Below are 21270 nucleotides of genomic sequence, written 5' to 3' on the forward strand. Positions count from 1 at the left end.
TGGCACTCATCTCACTTTAAAGGCTGAGGGAGCCTGCATGTGGCCAGCATGACTAAGCCCCTTCTGGCAAACCAGAGCAGTGCACGGAAATGCCGTTTACCTTCCCGCTGGAGTGGTACCTATTTATCTACTTGCACTTTGATGTGCTTTCGAACTGCTAGGTTGGCAGGAGCAGGGACCGAGCAACAGGAGCTCACCCCATCACAGGTATTTGAACTGCCAACCTTCTGATCGGCAAGCCCTAGGCTCTGTGGTTTAGAGCACAGTGCTACCCGCATCCCTCTCAGCTCTAGTAAAGACACACAAAGACTTCCCACAAAGGCATCCATCTGGTCTCATTTTAAAACAGGAACCGTGCTGGCCATATGAGTAAGGCATATCTTGGAACATTTGGTGACAACTATATACCTCTAGGTACCAAATTCGGTCTTCTGTCCCCTGCTTTCACCCCATCTGAGCTCCTTTGGGCTTCCAAATTAAATAACTGAACGCAATAGTGATTTTAGGGACGCGGGTGGCGCTGTGGGTAAAACCTCAGCGGCTAGGACTTGCCGATTGCATGGTCGGCGGTTCGAATCCCCGCGGCGGGGTGCGCTCCCGTCGCTCGGTCCCAGCGCCTGCCAACCTAGCAGTTCGAAAGCACCCCCGGGTGCAAGTAGATAAATAGGGACCGCTTACCAGCGGGAAGGTAAACGGCGTTCCATGTGCTGCGCTGGCTCGCCAGATGCAGCTTGTCACGCTGGCCACGTGACCCGGAAGTGTCTGCGGACAGCGCTGGCTCCCGGCCTCTAGAGTGAGATGAGCACACAACCCTAGAGTCTGTCAAGACTGGCCCGTACGGGCAGGGGTACCTTTACCTTTAATAGTGATTTTAATTGTTAAATAGGTTGCTTTGTTGAGAAAACACCATGTGAACAGGGTCATCAGTCCTTTGTGCTGTTTGAGAAAATGGTAAACAGAGGAATAGGCACACAATAAAGGTGAAATCTATATTTAGCTGCATTTTGTTTTTCAGCCACAAAGCCTTTTATAGTAAAGCATGATCAAGCTGTTACCATAAAGCACCAATGCTGCAGCAAGCAAAGGCTCTAGCAGCTCAGCCAGCTGCTTGTGGCTGGAAAGCCAGACAGGATGTTTGTGACTGTTGCCATGGGAACAAAGGGGCAGTCCATTCTGTACTGAGCACCGGATGTTAGCTCAGTGTGTGTGTGTCATATGACCCGTACTGGATGTACTTGGGAGGAGTTTCTTCTTGCTGTTGTTGAGTGCAGACATGATTCTCTGTACTGATGTAAGAGACAGAAATAAATGATGTAAATAGTTTTCTGTCTGCTTCTTTCCCCTCCCTGGGGACACCAAAGGGGAGAGAGGAAGAACGGTGTGTTCCTCTCATACATCTGAGAAGAATCGCCGGACCTCGCCTGCTTATCAGCAGAGTGGAGACGCAGGGAGGTCGACAGGAATATCTGCCGGTGCCTACGCTGTGGCACATTCCTCTGACCCAGGCAGAATTCCAACAGTGGCAGCCTTCGGATGGTTGCGATTCATCGGACATCTGCATGAGAGGCTGGTGGATTGTCCTCCTCTGCTCCAAGGAGGAAGGCAAGCGTCTGACAGAAGCCAGAGGCTCAACAGACAGCTGGTGGAAAGAAGAGGTGTTTTCCAAGCAACGGAGCTCAAGGTATGCTGCATTTCGGGCTCAAAGTGTGAACGCAGATCGATAAATTCACTGGTTCACGGGGAGCTGCGTTTTGGAAAAATACAGCTCCGGGAGAAGAGGCCTGCAGCTTGAAGGCTGATGCCTGCATTCCACAAATTTTTGTGGTAGATAAGATGTCCTATTGAAATGCATTGTTGCTAGGTAACGGTCCTGGAAAGTTACTGGCAAAGGGGCTGGACTCTGAGTGTGAGCCTGGGAAAGCGAAACAAAATCAGAGAATGTTTCGGCTACAAGGTTTACGAGCTCTTGGAAGGGACTTTTCAATAGCAGCCTGAGTTTAGCTGCCAGGTGCAAAGAGCGTAAACAATTTGCAGTTTGCTGCGTGAGAAAGGAAAAAACAACTGTTGGATTTTACAGTTTGTTTGACAGTGTGAGCTAGAGGCTTGGCTTCAAGATGGATGCCAAGAAAGGGGGAGGTTTGCCTTGCCCACCTCCCTTAACCAATGACAATTATTCATCTTGGTCTGTAAAGATGAAGGCCCTGCTGCAGAATCAGAGGCTTTTTGATGTAATTGAAAACCCCATCCCTGCAGCACCAACCAGAGGTTGGGAGTCACAGAATGTAAGGGCCAGGACTGCTATAATTCTGTGTGTCTCAGATGATCAGTTGGTGCATGTTCAGCATTTAGAAAATGCGAAAGAGGTATGGGACACGCTGCGTACAACGCATCAGAGAGATGCTGGTTCTTCAGCGTTGCTGTATTTTGAGAAATTGACCAATCTGAGACTTGCGCCTGATGGAGATGTTCAAGCGCACCTGACAGAAATGAAGTTTCTGCGTCAACAGATGGTGGAACGCAATTTCCGTCTTCAGGAGGAAGTGTTTTGCTTCATGATGATAAACAGCCTTAGCCGCACCTACAAGGTTGTTGCCAGTCAGCTTGGTTCCCTACCGGCCGCGCAGCTGACCGCGGAGAGAGTTTGTGCTGTGGTCCTGAATGAACACGACAGACTTGCTGCACTGGAAGAAAAAGACAGGGGGAGGGAAGAACAGAGTTCTAATTCCCCCACTGCTGATGCTACTGGAGAGCATGGTGTAGCATTGAGTGCTGTCCGATGCTACAATTGTGGACAGACTGGGCATCTACAGCGAAACTGTAAGAAGCCGCGCCAGTCAAGAGGAGCAAAGAGAAGCTCTACGAAGCCTGAGGCGTCAGGCAAAAGCCGCACCAAGTGCCAGGTGAAACCTGCAAAGGCTATGATGGCGAAAGGAACCACGCCAAATGTTGGGAACTCGTTCATAATTGACACGGGCGCAACGGTTCATATGTGCCCGCACAGAGGACTATTTTCGACGTTGAGGAAGCAAAGCTTCACTGTGAAACAGGCCAACGGTCAGGAGTTGGAAGCGACTGGAATTGGGACTGTGTATCTTGAGAGTCTGAACTTGACTATAAGTGATGTTTACCTGGTTCCAGAACTGAGATTTAATCTGCTGAGCGTGTCGCAGATTGCAAAGAAAGGACTGAAACTGTCCTATGATGCTAAAAGCTGCAAGATCTACAAAGATGGAGAACTGTTTCTTACTGCCAAAGAGAGAGATGGACTGTATTTGTTGACTTTTGATCAAAGTGATTACATGAAATGTAATTCTTCTGTTTCTAACGAAATCTCTCTCGCAGGTGTGACCAGTGTGAGCACCAGGAAGGTGACTAAGACGAAGAAGGTCGACAGAGCATTTCAGCGGGTGTATGCTGATGTGATTGGTCCTCTAGAACCATCTAGAGGCGGTGCACGATTTTACCTTTTGTGTGTGGATTGTTTCACTAATTATTCTTGGGTTTATATGATGGAGAAACCGCAAGAAACTTTAGAAAAGTTTCAGGAGTTTTGTGACAAGGTTAAAAGTATGCATGATGCTAACATTGATTGTCTTTTCACAGATGAGAAGCAAATTTTTCTGTTACAGAAGTTTCAGAAGTTCCTGGATGGAAAAGGGATAGACCACAAAGTGGCTGTTTCGCAAGAAGCGTGGAACAGGGGGGTCTGTGTAAAAGTGAACAAAGAATTGCAAAAGGGAATGAATGCGCAATTGCTGAGTTCACATTTGCCACATGAATATTGGGCGGAGTCGTTAATGTCCTATGTTCACGTGTGGTTGAGAAAGGTCTCAAAAGACTTGGGAATTTCTCCTTTTGAGAAGCTGTTCAATAGAAAACCTTCTGTTGCCTACTTTAAGGTTTTCGGGTCTCAGGTGAGAACAGAAGCTCCAGGTGGTGTAAAGAATGCCAGAGCCATTTTCGTAGGTTATGAAAAAGGTCTCTACAGAGTAATTTTGTCTGAATCTGGTCAGGTGATTCTCACAAAGTTCCTAGAGAGTGCTCCAAAGCAAGAGCGGATAGTACAGACATTTCCCACAGGAAACGATTCTGATGATGATGATGAGTTTGATCTTATTGAGTTCAGTAGTACTGATGATGACAGCGATAGCTCAGACAGCTCAGTTGTCACAGTCATTGAGAGGAAATCTCACATAATGACTAGACCCTCAGAAGAGGAGGATGAACCATTGATTAAGCTTAGTACTGGTTCTCCAGTGAGTTCAGAGGCTGAACCAGAGAGCAGAGAAGAGCAGCAACTTTTACGTAGGTCTGAGAGAGCAACGAAGGGTGTACCACCCAAGAGGTATTCAAAGGAGTTTGCTAACCTTGCATATGTTGCTATTGTAAACGACCAAGGACAGATTGAAGCTGTGTCTGAGTCAGAGACAAAGGCACAACAGAGAGTTGTTAACCGAGGTAATGCGAAGTCACACAACCAGAGAGGTACATTGGTTAAACCAGTGGCGGGTAGTTCCAAGGGTGGAACTGAAACAACAGGGGAATGTTATAAATATAACAACTGTTTGTTTTCTTCTCTGGATGACGCTTTGCTCGCAGCAGGCATTGATACTTTAGGGGGAGTATGTTACCATAAAGCACCAATGCTGCAGCAAGCAAAGGCTCTAGCAGCTCAGCCAGCTGCTTGTGGCTGGAAAGCCAGACAGGATGTTTGTGACTGTTGCCATGGGAACAAAGGGGCAGTCCATTCTGTACTGAGCACCGGATGTTAGCTCAGTGTGTGTGTGTCATATGACCCGTACTGGATGTACTTGGGAGGAGTTTCTTCTTGCTGTTGTTGAGTGCAGACATGATTCTCTGTACTGATGTAAGAGACAGAAATAAATGATGTAAATAGTTTTCTGTCTGCTTCTTTCCCCTCCCTGGGGACACCAAAGGGGAGAGAGGAAGAACGGTGTGTTCCTCTCATACATCTGAGAAGAATCGCCGGACCTCGCCTGCTTATCAGCAGAGTGGAGACGCAGGGAGGTCGACAGGAATATCTGCCGGTGCCTACGCTGTGGCACATTCCTCTGACCCAGGCAGAATTCCAACACAAGCCTGTTATTAAAATACCCTTAAAACAACAAATGTGAAGAATGACCCAAAACCTATGCAGCAACTTTTTCTATAATGAACGAAATAGAAAAATTAGTGGGGTGAAAATGTCTTTAGAGATATATGCAACCTTAAAACATAAATATGAGTACTGCTTTGATTATTCTGAGAAGTACACAGAGCCTAATTGTGTGTGTGTGTGTGTGTGTGTGTGTGTGAGAGAGAGAGAGAGAGAGAGAGAGAGAAAGGATGCCTACAGTAACAATGCTTTCCTTTGCTTGCTTGCTTCTATTTTTATCCTGCATTCCAGCCAGCAGCTTTGCAAAGTGACTGACCAAAATAATCCAGTTAAAACACTAAAAATATGTAATCAAAACCAGAATTGGATCTATATTTTCATGAGTTTGCATCCGTATAGAACCAAATTGTTATTGCCTTTGGTATCTACTTCACACAAACGTTTCCATAGTTTAATCATCTCTAGAATATTAACACCTAACAGCATACAGTCATACCTTGATTCTCGAACTTAATCTATTCCGGAAGTCCGTTCGATTCCTGAAACCATTCGAAAACCAAGGTGTGGCTTCCGATTGGCTGCAGGAGCTTCCTGTACTCAAGTGGAAGCCGCGTTGGATGTTCGGCTTCCGAAAAATGTTCAAAAACTGGAACACTTACTTCCGGGTTGGTGGCATTCGGGAGCTGAATTTTTCGTCAACTAAGCCATTCGAGAACCAAGATATTACTGTAATCCTATGTGTGTCTACTTAGAAGTAAGTCCGACTGAGTTCCTAAGAACCTTATGAAGAGCCCCGCTAGATCAAACCAAAGGTCTATCTAGTCCAGCACTCACAGTGGGGGTTATTCCCAGGTCAAGGGGGTCTAGGGTTACAGCCTAAGCATTGTTGCAAGTTCTCTTGGTGACACCATTTCTGTCATTATATTTATTTTTTAACAGGCATCACCACTGTGTTGACCATGACCACGCTGAGTACAATTGCAAGGAAGTCCCTTCCCAAGGTTTCCTACATAACAGCAATGGACCTTTTCGTCTCTGTGTGTTTCATTTTTGTGTTTGCTGCCCTGGTGGAGTATGGAACCTTGCATTATTTCACCAACAACAAAAACGGGGCCAAAGAGAAAGACAAGAAATCAAAAAACAAGTCCTCAGTAAGTGTAAATAGCTAGAGAATTCTAGCATTTTTTATCTCCTCGGTCCTAACGTTTGATTATGAAGGAAATGTTTTGGGAGCAAGCTTGCGGACCTGACATTTTAGCAAACAACAATGCTGTGCTTTAACGTTTACAGACAGGATCCTTGGGAATGCTTAAATAATGGTGTTGTAGTCTAACCTGAATTCAACCTACGTGTTTAATTTGATACAATCCTTGGGCATAGCTGTCAACTTTCAGATTTGAAAATAAGGGATTAGCAGTCTCGAAAATAAGGGATCAGCAGCCTCACTTGTCCCGGGGACAGTCTACGGGATATCTAACAATCTGGGATAGCAGCAGGAAGCAGCGGGAAAAGGCGCTGGAATAAGGGAATTTCCTGCAAAAAAAAGGGAAGGTTGACAGCTATGTCCTTGGGTTGTATGATGCTGGGTAATATCATAGCTAGAAATTCCATTCCGTGACCAAGCAGAAGGGAAGAGTATAGCAGGACTAAAGGACAGGTACATAGTCCTCCCAGTTCTCATGGGGAGTAGAAAAAATCGAGGTCTGATATACTCTAAGGCAGGGATGGGGAAACCAGTGACCGTCCAGATATTATCGGACTCCAAATCCCATAATTCTGTCTGGGAGTTCACAGGAGTGAAACACAACAACAACCAAAGGGCTGCATGTTCCCCAACCATGCTCTAATGGGATCTCTTCACATCCCAGGATGGATTGTGCCAATGGACTCCCAAATTCTACATCCTTGATTGCAAGGATGGGGGTGGTTGGGGCCAAGCCCATTACTTTCTTCTGTAACATTAAAACAGTTTAAAAAACTTCATTATTGATATCAAAATTTACAAAGGAAAACCCAAATTAATCTCGTTTACAAATTCAATACTGACAATAACACCATTTAAAATATCACCCATTCTTACAAAATTCAGAACAATTCATTTTAGCCCATTTCCCTCTCTCCTTTCTTTCTTTTTTTTTTTTTAAACTTGGTAAGGTTTTAATCCAAACCCAGTTTGTTACCTAGCAGTCTTCCTGGAGTAGTGGGTCCATCTCCATTTCTGCAACCCTGCTAAGCATGCCAGCCAGGAAGGAAGGAAGATGGAGGTGGCGAAGGCCAGTCACGAGTAGACTCAGTGAAGTTATGTGACGGCAGTGGTGCTGGCTTAGGACCCACCAACTCCTAGGCTGACTCAACGCCTCTGTTTGTTTTATCCTGACAAGCAAACACCTCAGCATTAGTCCCCATAGCGGTGACAGCACCATCTACTGGGTATACATTTTGTTTCTTAGATTAGCAAAACACCTCCATCTGTTCATGAAATTTTGTTTGCAACAACAACATACTCAAATTATCTGTGAATCAGCAGTTTGCTTAGTTATGGGAGAGATAGCCATAGCATGGGTCTGTCTCTGTTTATGTCTTTGTAATTATATCAAAATAATATATGTTCTACAGTGAGTCAAATAGCAAAGATGGAAAAATGCTCACCCACTGGCGGAGGAAGAGGGGGCAGGCAGAGCGCACCAGCCCTGACACCACAATCCCAATGGGGTGCCATCATGGCTGTCCCCCCCCCCCACGGGTGGTGTGCCATGCCCCTGGGATGCACGCCGGCCACACCCCCACTTGCTCTCCGCTGCTGGTGCCAGAGCATGAAGCTCCACCACTGACTTCAAGGTGACTATCTGCCCATTGGATGGTGCAAAAAGGACTGTGCTATTAGGCCAACCATATGCATGTCTGTCCATTTCCCGTCCTGGAAAAAACTGCCCTGGGGGAGGAACTCAGTGTGAGTATAGCAGGACAATATTCCTGCTCCATGATTGCAGTCATGGGATTTTTGTCTATCCCATGATGGTATATGTTTTGACTCCACAGAGTGGGAAGTGACAGAAACAGGATGTTTGTGTTACTGTGTTTCGTGAAGTGGGACTATTGTCCTTTGTTCTTTTTCTCTTTGCTATCTGATGCTAGAGAGAGAGGGAGCCATGTTGCAGTGCTCTGTGTGTGTTTATATGTAAATAAAGTAGATTAGCAAAAATGCTGAGATGCTGAGTTGCTGAGGTCTTTTACGCGAACTGCACAAACTATGCAGATCCTTAAGTGTTCCGGTGTCTGTATGCATCGGTCACCATGATGTTCGGCCTGAAGAAAGCCTTTGAAGCTCCCAAACGAAAGACCAGAAGAGAGAGAACATGCCAGTCGGGCATGTGCCTCTGCCAGGGTCCTACTCAAGTGTAGGCCGAACTCCTGACAGTTCACTGTGGTGTCAGTACATGAGCTGGTATTTGGTCATTGCAAAAGCAAGTGGAAAAGTTGTTCCACCAGGCTATGATCACAGGTGCCTGCCCTGTTTTGTGTGGTCCTGCATGGTGCCCATTTTCTATATAGGCTGTGCACATACTCCCATTTACTCCCGTGTGCTCTCCAGGGCTGGCTCAATACATTTTGCTGCCTGAGGCAAATGGCACCCTTCCTCTAGGTACAAACAGAAGCCAAGTGGACTTCTAGTTGAATCTTACTCTAATTCTGGCGAAAGGACAGTGTCTTCCACTGCAGTTGGGGACAGGAGGCTAGCGTAGGGGGTATAGGGCAGACTACATAGCACTCCCACCTCCGTCCAGCCCCCGTGCCTCAGCATGCTGCCTGAGGCAGCTGCCTCACTCTGCTTCATCATTGGGCCAGCCCCATTGCTCCCAACACTGACTTGGAAAACTGTGAACACGTGGCATTAGTCACAATCCACATCCATCCTGTCGTTTCTTGTGAACTACTGCATTTTAATGCTTTCCCACTCAAAAACTGGCCTCGACCCAAATGGAGAACTGCTCATTGGCTAAAGCCATCACCATCCCATCTCCACCCACTGATGCAGATACATAGTGGACAACTTACAATCATTTCCAACCATGCTCATGGGTACAATAAGGTGCAAATGTATAATGGTACCTTGGGTTAAGTACTTAATTCGTTCCAGAGGTCCGTTCTTAACCTGAAACTGTTCTTAACCTGAAGCACCACTTTAGCTAATGGGGCCTCCTGCTGCTGCCGTGCCACCGGAGCATGGTTTCTGTTCTCATCCTGAAGCAAAGTTCTTAACCCGAGGTACTATTTCTGGGTTAGTGGAGTCTGTAACCTGAAGCATATGTAAGCTGAAGCGTATGTAACCCGAGGTACCACTGTAGTTTCAAACACAGTGAAGAAAGAGGACCTCATTGCATGTTAAGCTTTGAATGTGTACAGAGACATATTTTTAAAAATCTGTTTGGTATCTAGCTGGGGCTGGGGAGAGCCCTTTGTGTTAAGGGTTACAAACTAGAGCAGGTGGTGGAGGTGGCAGTTTTGGTCAATATAAAAGCAGAGCCCACAGAAAGTTTTGGAGAGATGTCTTCAGTTCTTTTCTAAGAATGCACTGACAGATGATTGCTGAATATTGTGCTACATACATTTTGCATACAGCACAGAATTTTGAAGCTGGCTTTCAGTTTTTGCAACCTTGCTTAGTGAGATAGAAATCTCAGGTAAATGTATATCAATACTTGGCAGTCACACACTTGCACATAATTATGTTCACTTCCACCATTGATTTTCGTGGTACTAAATTTCCCATAAGGTTGCCACTAGGAGCCAAAACATAATAAGCACTCTAGATTTTTCCTTTTCTTCGTCTATATGCACTTCAGCTAGAGAGTAATGAAGAACCCATGTGTCTTCCAGTCCTCTAATCATTTTGATATTGTTTGAAATTTGTCACAGGGTACCTGGGTGATGTTCTGTAGTCATTTTGTTATGTTTGGAGAGAGCTCCTTTTTATATACCACTGTCTCAGTCACTCTAAATAACAATTACCATTCGTCTCTTCAATTATTTTGAACTTCAAAAGAGACCAGTGCACAGAAACATGAACATTTAATAATCCCCAGAGGGTAAACATACTAAAATATTAATATGGAGCATATCATTAAGCAATATATAAATTTAGCCCTCTCCTATAAATAAATAAGAAGTTACTTTTCGTTACTATGATGTTGAGATTTTTTTATAAAAAATATGGAAATTCCCAAGCACCGTAATAAAGGATCACTGAACTGGAATCATGAGGACTGCAAAGAGCTTTCTGAAATGGAAGAATGGCTAAGTTAAGAATTAGGACAGAAAGCATCGTCTCATATTTAATTCACTGTGCATTATATCAAACCTTAATGCTGAAACCAATCTTTAGAGCAGCTTGAATTCACCACATTTTCACTTTCCAGACAGAGGGTTCTATCTAAGCTCCAGTACACCCACTGAATTTAATGGACCTACCTTGCTCATGCCCTCTAATTTCAACAGAATAATAATAATAATAATAATAATAATAATAATAATAATAGTGTCACAAAGAGTCGGACATGACTAAATGACTAAACAATAATAATAATAAAGCGATAAAACATCAGACATTAAAAACTTCCCTAAACAGAGTTGCCTTCAGATGTCTTCTAAAAGTCAGGTAGTTGTTTATTTCCTTGACATCTGATGGGAGGGCATTCCACAGGGCGGGCACCACTACTGAGAAGGCCCTCTGCCTGGTTCCCTGTAACCTTACTTCTCACAGTGAGGGAACCGCAAGAAGGCCCTCTGCGCTGGACCTCAGTGTCCAGGCTGAGGGATGGGGGTGGAGACGCTACTTCAGGTATACTGGGCTGAGGCTGTTTAGGGCTTTAAAGGTCAGCACCAACACTTTGAATGGTACTTGGAAACGTCCTGGGAGCCAATGTAGGTCTTTCAGGACCGGTGTTATATGGTCTTAGCGGCTACTCCCAGTCACCAGTCTAGCTGCCGCATTACTCATTAATATGAGTAAGGCTAATGTTGAACACAACCCTGTGTGTGTATTCGTTGCTGGTGATTTTTAAATTATTGCCAAAGCAAAGACCTATTCTTTCATTGCTTTCATTGGACAGCTGCCCCAAACAGCACAATCTGACGGGTGCCTACCACAGAAAAAGAAGTACCCCAGTTCTGATTTGTGCATTATTTCATGCACAGATAGCTCCCTGCACAAACTGGAAGAGCAGCTTCCAGGTGTCCTCTGTGCCATCAGTGTAGTGGAGCATCATTTTGTGATGGTCCTTAGGTGTTTCCCCCTAAATATTTTTTGTAATTCTGAAAACCTTTGGGTTATCCCAAACTTACTGATATGCCCCTATTGTGCACGGATGGTACCACTTTTGCCACATTGAGATCCACATAGGGAGAGAACTGAGAATATGATAATTCCATGGAAATAATAGCATTTATACAATGAAATAATGGCAGCAATAAGAGCTCCTTTAATGCTTTTTATTAAAAAAAAAAAACTTGCATAAATTGTACAGGTACAGTTAACTAATATGGCCATTTGGTAGTAGAGGAATTATACCCATCTTTGATGCCACCTCTTTTCCGCAACGCTTACGGTTCAGTTAAGGAGATTAGATTCTTTCTACTGGCAAGATATCATCATTTAGTAACCAATATGTCAGAAATGTGTCCCATCCAAAACTTTTTATATCTTCACACAAAGAGGAAATTATCTGCCTGCTGTATTAAAATGTGTTTAAGCATTGCATTTTAACAACATTGCAGATGGTAACTGGCTCAGTTAGATCCTAAACGCTACCAAGAATGCTGAAAAAGCAGCTTGTATGAAAATACCTATTTAAAATTTAATCATATAATTTCAGTAAATTTGAGTAGCTCTAATGGTTGCTGGACTATTTCAGCTCCATTCCTGGGTTATGAATAGGCTTTGAAGACCTTCATTCTGAGACACGGCACTATCTCTGGAAAGTCAACATTTCACAAACGCTTGGGTCTAATAATATTGTAACTCAAGTTATTAGGCTCCATATGAGCATTGCATTTATATTACCCTATAATCTCACATAGACCTTGAGTTTCATGATGGAAGAAAAGTAGGATGTAAACACACTTAAATTAAACAAATACATCTTTAGCATTAACCTTCCATTATTCTAGCATTTGGTCTTTCGACATGCGTGCAGTGGTACCTCGGGTTACATACACTTCAGGTTACATATGCTTCAGGTTACAGACTCCGCTAATCCAGAAATAGTACCTCGGGTTAAGAACTTTGCTTCAGGATGAGAACAGAAATTGTGCTCTGGCGGCGCGGCGGCAGCAGGAGGCCCCATTAGCTAAAGTGGTGCTTCAGGTTAAGAACAGCTTCAGGTTAAGAATGGACCTCCAGACCGAATTAAGTACTTAACCCGAGGTACCACTGTATTGGATAGTGAATTTAACCACATACTTATCTCTCTAAGGGGGACGCGGGTGGCGCTGTGGGTAAAACCTCAGCACCTAGGACTTGCCGATCGCATGGTCGGCGGTTCGAATCCCCGCGGCGGGGTGAGCTCCCGTTGTTCGGTCCCAGCTCCTGCCCACCTAGCAGTTCTAAAGCACCCTTAAGTGCAAGTAGATAAATAGGGACCGCTTTATAGCGGGAAGGTAAACGGCGTTCCGTGTGCTGCTCTGGTGCCGGTTCGCCAGAGTAGCTTCGTCACGCTGGCCACGTGACCCGGAAGTGTCTGCGGACAGCGCGGGCTCCCGGCCTCTAGAGTGAGATGAGCACACAACCCTGGAGTCTGTCAAGACTCGCCCGCACGGGCAGGGGTACCTTTACCTTTACCTTTATCTCTCTAAAAAGTCTTACCCTTGAGCCTGTTAGGACCTATTAAAACTGCACTGTTTTGCAGATCTTGTTACTTACGATTTTTGTTGTGAGGAAGGTCCCTTGCATCCCACTTCATTCTCTACTGGAACTAAATTATATTTATATTTATATTTATATTTATATTTATATTTATATTTATATTTATATTTATATTTATATTTATATTTATATTTATATTTATATTTATATTTATTTATATTTTGATATTTATATTTATATTTATATTTATACATACATACATACCCGGCCCATCTGAGTGGGTTTCCCCAGCCACTCTGGGCGGCTTTCAACATAGCATTAAAAACAGAATAAAACCTCAAACATTAAAAACTTCCCTAAACAGGGCTGCCTTCAGATCTCTTCTAAAAGTCAGATAGTTGTTTATTTCATTGACATCTGATGTGCCTACAGTAAAATGTGCCTACAGCAAACTATTTTAGGCATGCATAATGCTCCTCCTTGGACATTTAAATATACGAACTGCAGTGATACTGCTAAGTTCAGAAACAATGCATCATCCACATTAGGAAGATAGCACTGAAGATTTAGTCAAAACTTGAAGAAGTTAATGATAAATAACGGCTTGGAGGACAAATGATGAAAGCAGAGCTGCTTAATTGCTGGGAAACAAGCCCAGGTTTCCCCACAGAGTGTTCATTTGACACATTGTTTACTGCTGTGCTCTGACATGTGTACATTTAGGTGTACACTTGATGATTTAGGTGTACACCAAACAGGGGTGGTGTGTTCCATTTCACTGCTTGAGACCACACCTGCCACCACTTTCCGCTGCTACCACCTTCTGCCATTCACTCTGCTTCGTCCACCACTGACAGAGAAGTGCCATCGACACTGATTTCAGGTCAGATCACACGAACTTCGGGTGAGCTCTCACCTGAAACGGACATGACCTTGCCCGAAATGAGCACCATTGTTAGCACTGCTTCTCCACCACTGGTGGAAGTGTCGGCGCAAGCGGGGTGCCCATGGGAGCGGCATCTCAGGGGTTTCTGCTGCCTGAGGCAGCAGGCCCACCCTGTCTAATGGCTGGGCCAGCCTAGACACCAAAAAACATAATGTGTGATGTGTTAGCAGAGTTGCTTGAATAACATAGAGTCCAGAGAGAAAAGAAGCTGATAATAAACTTCATAACTTTAACAACAACAACAACAACAATAATAATTTTATTTATATCCCGGCCTCCCCAGGCGAAGCTGGGGCTAACAACAATAAAAGTAGCACAGTTTACATAAAATCACAATCAATTAATTGAAATGCATTCCAAAATCAATTTATTCTATAATCAATTCAAAATCAAATTAATGGCAACCATAGAGTTCTATGAGGATTATTAAAGGAGGGGGTCAGACTGTGCCTTGGCCAAAGACCTGGTGGAACAGCTCTGTCTTGCAGGCCCTGCAGAAAGATGTCAAGTCCCGCAGGGCACTAGTCTCTTGTGACAGAGCATTCCACCAGATCGGGGCCACGGCTGAGAAAGCCCTGGCTCTGGTTGAGGCCAGCCTAACCTCCCTGTGGCCCGGGATCTCCAAGATGTTTTTATTTAAAGATGTCCCCCCATTGGGACATACCAGGAGAGGTGGATGAAGCAATACATCATTTGAGGAGAAATAAAACAGAGGAGAAAGGAACATGACCAGGACATTGGAATAATTGACTAACCCTTGCTCTCAATGAGGAGTTTGAAGGTGAATTAAGTGGGGGTAGAGAGGTAGGGAAGTGGTGATTCCTAAAGGAGTGGGGTTGAGAAGTTCATCTCTTCTTTTCTCCTCTCTCCATTGAACTTGACGGGCTTTTAACTAGTTCGTAAAAGCTGAGCCTTAGCCTGTTATCATTTTCTTTAGACTCCTGCACTTCCTGTCCGCCCTGGATCAACATTAATTCCAATCAACAATCTCCGTCACCTTCAAGAGCATCATGGCAATTATGGATATGAGTGCCTTGAAGGGAAAGACTGCACCAGCTTCTTTTGTTGCTTTGACGACTGCCGCACAGGATCGTGGAGAGAAGGACGAATACACATCCGCGTGGCCAAAATTGACTCCTATTCCCGGATCTTCTTTCCCACAGCCTTCGCTTTGTTCAACCTTGTCTACTGGATTGGTTACCTTTACCTATAAATGCCAGATATTTGACAATCTTGAAAAAAGGGATAACTGACACTCTGAAACACACCGCAGTAAATAAGATTAAAAGGTTAAAGCCCAACGTATCATTTCATTTTGTTTTTATGTTGACATTTCAAGATGCAGAAATGAAATTGAGAAAATGTTGACTAGAACTTTTCTATCTTGACCATTTACAAAGGTGGTTGAAAACCCATTTGGAAAGTTGTTGTTTTTTTTTTAAATATTTTCCATCATTTTTGCACTAATTTTTACAAAGATCCGTGGTTTAAAAACTAGACTAGGAGTTTCCTTATAATTTGTTTAGAGAGAACAATAATTGTTTGAAGTGGATAATTTTGTTGCACTCTTACACCAAAGCTGACAAAGCCTTAGGAAACCGAGACTACTCTGAAGAAAGATTTAGTCAACAGCTTATGTTCACAGAGTAATTGGATTTAAGCCCATTTAAGCCCATTGACAAATAAATGACTTTAATGTGATGAAGTCAGCTCAAACCAGTTCATCCTGCTCAGACCAACTTTTGGATAGGGCTGAAAAATGAAACTGAAGACCAAACTACATGTGATTCTGTAGGGGTAATACATGATTGAATTCCCTGATGTATTTGTTTTTAACCTTTAAAAGCAGCCCTGGAGATTGGCATCATTGGAATTGGATTGCTATTACATGGAGAAGGGAAGGCTCTGTATCTGTATTGCAGATATCCTTCAACTCCATCAGGGCTATTCAGAGCTTTGGCATGTGTGAGAGAGAATCCCATTGTGAGGCTTTAAATAAGAGGTTGGGAAATTCATTAATGGATCTCCCACATGTAGTTTGGCCTTGCTAATTGACCATCCCTCTCATGTTTTCAGCTCTCTGTTCCTCTGTGTAATATTGTTTCATATGGAAATATGTTGGACCATGAACAAGATACTCATTTGCCTAAAGAGATGAGAGCAGCATGCAACCAGCGTGTTACATCAAATCATGATACTTCTGGGTGCTTTCTGCCCTATATTTATTTATTTCATAAAATTTATATACCACTTGATTGTAGGGGGGGGGGAGATCAAAGTGGTTTATATGTCACATTTGTTACATGTTTTCCTTAAAAAAAAAGTCTACTTGTCATCACTTTTGAGAGACTCCTGCCACAGAACACAACATCCCAGAAAAGACCCCTCCTCCCAGCTGTCTTTGGTATAAACTGAAGTGCACCAGAAATCCATATCTGTGTTACTTTTAAGTGGTGTTGTTGCTGCCTCTCTTTGGTCATGTCACACGAGGAAGCAGAAAGCAGAAAGCAGCAGAATAATGCCTCAAAAGGTGCACTTAAAACAAGGTTTTTTTCAGGCCCGATACTTTTGTGCAATGGGACGCGGGTGGCGCTGTGGGTTAAACCACAGAGCCTAGGACTTGCCGATCAGAAGGTCAGCGGTTCGAATCCCCGCGACGGGGTGAGCTCCCGTTGCTCAGTCCCAGCTCCTGCCAACCTAGCAGTTCAAAAGCACATCTAAGTGCAAGTAGATAAATAGGTACCGCTCCGGCGGGAAGGTAAACGGCATTTCCGTGTGCTGCTCTGGTTCACCAGAAGCGGCTTAGTCATGCTGGCCACATGACCCGGAAGCTGCACGCCGGCTCCCTCAGCCAATAAAGCGAGATGAGCACCGCAGCCCCAGAGTCGGCCACGACTGGACCTAATGGTCAGGGGTCCCTTTACCTTTACCTTTACCTACTTTTTTTGTAAGCTCACTCGTCTTCATGGGCAACCGAAATGTGGAATCGCGTCAGCTCAAGCAATTCTGTATGCTATTCACCACATCTTCAGGAACACTGGAATCGAGGAGATCACATAGGGTGAGATATCACAATCTTGCTTTCCATTAGCATTGTCCCTCCCAGAGGTCTGGGCAGCACTAATGTGATATATAACCCCATTGTTAGCTTCTCCCAAGTGGTGTCATCAGTTCCAGTCATGCCATAGAGCAGGACCATGCAGAGGTGGCAAAAACATTTGGAAACATAAGAACCATGAGATTTGGACACACAAGACAGATGATGGAATGCTATTCTTAGGAAAAGTTATGTGTCATATTATAGTGGAGTGTTGGAAATCAATAGAAGTTACTAGAAAACCCTCATACAAATCCATAGATGAGAGATATTGTCTCCCTCAGATGTCAAAATGACTTGGCCAGCCTTGGGCGTCATGCACCTTAACTTGGCGATGGGAGAGTGGTTCACCTTTTCATCTATGAAAGCAAAATGTCTTAGGTCGCCCTGTCAAGGAACAATCTACACTGAAATGCAGAAAATTACAGAGATGAGATTTCTTTAAAGTCATCTCGTGGGCTCCAGTTTGAGCTGAGATGTGGACCAGAAAGTTAAAGATAGATGCAAAGAGCTCCTTTAATAATTTTACATGTAAGGATGTTCTAGAAGAGGAGGGGCAGAAATTACCACAGGACGTCGCCACAGCTTGCCCCATGCTTGTTGTGTTGTGATTGACTAGTTGACCTGGGCTCACCATTGTATGGCAACCACCAACCACCAGATTTGTTAGGTTTTAAAACTTGTTGTAAAGGCTTTTTAGAACAGTTCCTTTCAGGAAAACAGCGTATTCTCTTTTTATTATTTATTTATTTATTTATTTATTTATTTTTGTTTATTTATTTATTTTCAATGCAGAATCATAACAAAAATTACAAGAGTAAATTTTTTGAGGTCTTAGAACAAAGAAAGGAAGTCAATATGTGTAAATGTACGTAATGATATGGGTTTTTTCTGTAGATGTGTGTTTTTTCGTTTTTGTTTAGTTTTGTTTTGTTTCCTTTGCTTTTTTTCTTTTTATCTTCTGTTGTTGTTTTTTTGGTATGTTCCGTTTTGTTTGTTTGTATAGTATTATTTTGAAAACAGCGTATTCTCATGATGGATTTCCTGTCAGTCACTTGGAGCCATGCCGTTGTCATTGTGGTTCGGCCTGCACAACACCACTTGGCTCTGGAGAGATTAATCATGTCAGCTTCTCAGCAACTATGGGTTACAGAACGTGATACTCTTCGATCCTACAAAGGCTCCCAGTTTCAGTTTGCTCATTAATCTGAGCATTTTGGGAACTCTATTTCTACTTCTGGCTACAGACCCATTGGTGCCTTTTTGGCATTACATCTCTTGGCCTCCTGGCTTTTCCTTTGCCTCATTCCATTTTTCCGCACTTTGTTTTGCCTGTGGCTTGACTAGAACTGGATCTGATGACAGAACGAAGGTGTGTTTCATACAGGTACACTGCCTCCACCACAGCTGCCTATATCCTGAAAACAAATCCCGTCATACAGAGTCTAGGTATGACAGTTGTAACTATTTGTGATGTACCTAAATGTGGGACACAAAATGGCCGACTGGCGATGGTGTAAATAAAAAAAAAATCAAATAGCCTCCAGCGTATTCTATGAAGCCACACACCTTGTCCCACAAGCGACCTTGTCAACGAGAATCACTTACTGGCATTACACTTCATGTCGTTGCCTGAGCAAGCATTTCGTTTGCTGTAAAAAAACACCAGCCCTAAACTCAGGGACAGGCTTTCCCTTCACATTTTATGTCTGCTGTGGAAGACAGGTGGACTTGAGATGCCCTAAATGGTGTTCTAAGACAATCTGGCAAACATCCGTGGAATATTTGGCTGGGAAAAAGAAAACGGTTAAAATGTGCAGGAAAATAGTTCAAGTACATCTCTTTGCTTCTAGAGTCATTCAACAACTACTTCTTGGTTTAATGTTTTGTAATAAAATGGTCTGATGTGCTAGTGTTTTGTGACTAGTCCATTATCTGTCTGAAGTGACTGAAAAAATATTGATGTTCGAAATTCTCTAGCTGTATATGGGCAGAGAATTGTATGGTTTTCCTATTCTTCCTGGTGGAGAGTTCTGTGAACTCGTTGTCTTCAGTATTCCTTAACCTACAGAGACTGATCTAATAAAATATACCACTTTACCTCTTCTGATTTGCTATCTATATTATAATGCGCTCAGATAATTTGTAGGAGTAGTGGTGGCGGCAAAACCACTGGCAGTAAATATCTGAAAATGCAGAGATTTTATTGGCTGCTGTTGAATCAGCTGCTCAGGTGCTGGAGAGGGAGAAGGCAAAAGGACCCAGAAGAGAAACAGGCTTCCGAGGCCTAGGAAAAGGAGCTGATGGGCACCTAAGTACCTGGATGCAGGTCCACGGAAGTTGAAGTGGGAGCTCAAGACAGAAGAGCTGAGCAAGGAGTGGTCTACAGGAATGAAAACAAGGGGAACAGCCATAGCTTGGTGGTAGAGCATCTCTTTGCATGTAATAGGTCCCAGGTTCAATCCATAGCTGTCAACTTTTCCCTTTACTTGCGAGGAATCCTATTCGGAATAAAGGAATTTCCCTTTAAAAAAGGGAAACATTGACAGCTATGGTTCAGTTCCCAGCATCTCCAGTAGGACTGGCAGAAAACCCTGCCTGAGACTTTGTATGACACTTTCCTATGTTCCTTTGGTCAGAAAGGTCCAAGAAGAGAGGTGAGCAGGACCAGGTCCAGGAGTGGTAGGAAGCAGAAGGCTGCAATCCATAAATCAATCAGCCAGATCTTCTTCTCCGGGCCTTCAGCACCCGTTTAATACAACACATCCTTAAGTATCTTCATAGAAAGCATTTACAATAGATGGATCAGCCTATTCAAATATTTAATTGGAAGTTTTGAGATAGATTTTATTTGATTGCTCCTTTTATTAAAAACATTTTTTAAAGTCACTGTATTACTGCAAATGTTCCACTTTGGTCTCTATAGTCTGTAATAATTGCTTCTGATAATGTAATGTGTATCCTTTCTGATTAACTGGGCCATTAACTTGCAGCCACATAGATCTAGGGCTTAACCAAACTGTTTGAATAATGTTTTCGTTGGAAGCTGCCCAGAGTGGCTGGGGCAACCGAGTAAGATGGGCAGGGGTATTATTATTATTATTATTATTATTATTATTATTATTAATGCTACTACTACTATTACTACTACTACTATTATCTTCTGATAATTTTGGAGCAATGCCTGTAAAAAATTTCATTGACATTTCTCTCTGTTATATGTTTCTTTGCTATCAGTGTAGTCAAATCTGATAGGCTCCTAATTACCACAGAAATCCTTAACGGGGGATGTCCATACTTCAAACATGCCAATCCCTAAATGACCGTATCATTACGTATTACAGATTGGGAGTGGAGTGGGAAGCTGAGAGAAAAGTCTATCCAGTAGGGCCACTGCTCAGGTGAAATGTGTGTCAGATACTTTCCAGCACACCCACCCTACACAGCAACAGACAATAGTAATTCTTTCTTGGCTGCAAACCCTGGGAAGGATGATTCTGTGAGGAGGGCTAGATTGTAATAACTGAGGGGATGCGGGTGGCGCTGTTGTCTAAAGCACTGAGCCTCTTGGGCTTGCCAATCGGAAGGTCAGCAGTTTGAATCCCTGTGATGGGGTGAGCTCCCATTGCTCTGTCCCAGCTCCTGTCAACCTAGCAGTTCAAAAGCACGCCAACGCAAATAGATAACTAGGTACTGCTGTGGTGGGAAGGTAAATGGCATTTACGTGCGCTCTGGTTTCCGTCATGGTGTTCCGTTGCACCAGAAGTGGTTTAGTCCTGCTGGTCACATGACCCGGAAAGCTGTCTGCGGACAAACGCCGGCTCTCTCGGCCTGAAAGCAAAATGAGTGCTGCAACCCCATAGTTGCCTTTGACTGGACTTAACTGTCCAGGGGTCCTTTACCTTTACCTATAATAACTCCGAGTTTTCAAGAACTTGGGACCAAGGACAACCTTACCTTGTATGCCCCTGCCCAGTCAATTTGATCCTCCACAAGGGCAATTTAGCTTTTGAGGGTTGTCTCATGTCCACTAACACCATGGCTTTTAGGTGGCTGCTTAAACACATCTCTTCATCTAACCTTCTCTGAGTGGTGCTGGTCTACCAAGCTGCAATGCACTTTTACTTCCTTAATATAATGTTATTGTTAATTTTATGCTGTTTCCTGGCTGCCATGATATTTGGTTCTTCAGTGTTGGTGGTATAGAAATGTTAAATAAATAAATGATTAAATAAACAAGCAGCCCCACC

At 43.6% G+C, this 21270-nt stretch overlaps 1 protein-coding gene across 5 annotated transcripts in view; it reads left to right on the top strand.

Annotated features, from left to right (window-relative positions):
- Positions 1-15422, top strand: part of GABRG1 (gamma-aminobutyric acid type A receptor subunit gamma1) — a 68549-nt gene extending 53127 nt beyond the window's left edge. For all 5 annotated transcript variants that reach the window (XM_081020076.1, XM_081020077.1, XM_081020078.1 and 2 more), the window contains 2 exons: positions 6056-6267; positions 14861-15422. In XM_081020076.1, coding sequence (XP_080876202.1) covers positions 6056-6267; positions 14861-15136 — 488 coding nt within the window. In that variant the 3' untranslated portion in view covers positions 15137-15422. The remainder of the gene's footprint in view (positions 1-6055; positions 6268-14860) is intronic.
- Positions 15423-21270: the final 5848 nt, after the last annotated feature.

Source organism: Podarcis pityusensis (assembly GCF_964106645.2).
Source record: "Podarcis pityusensis genome assembly, chromosome: 9".
Lineage (NCBI taxonomy): Eukaryota > Metazoa > Chordata > Lepidosauria > Squamata > Lacertidae > Podarcis > Podarcis pityusensis.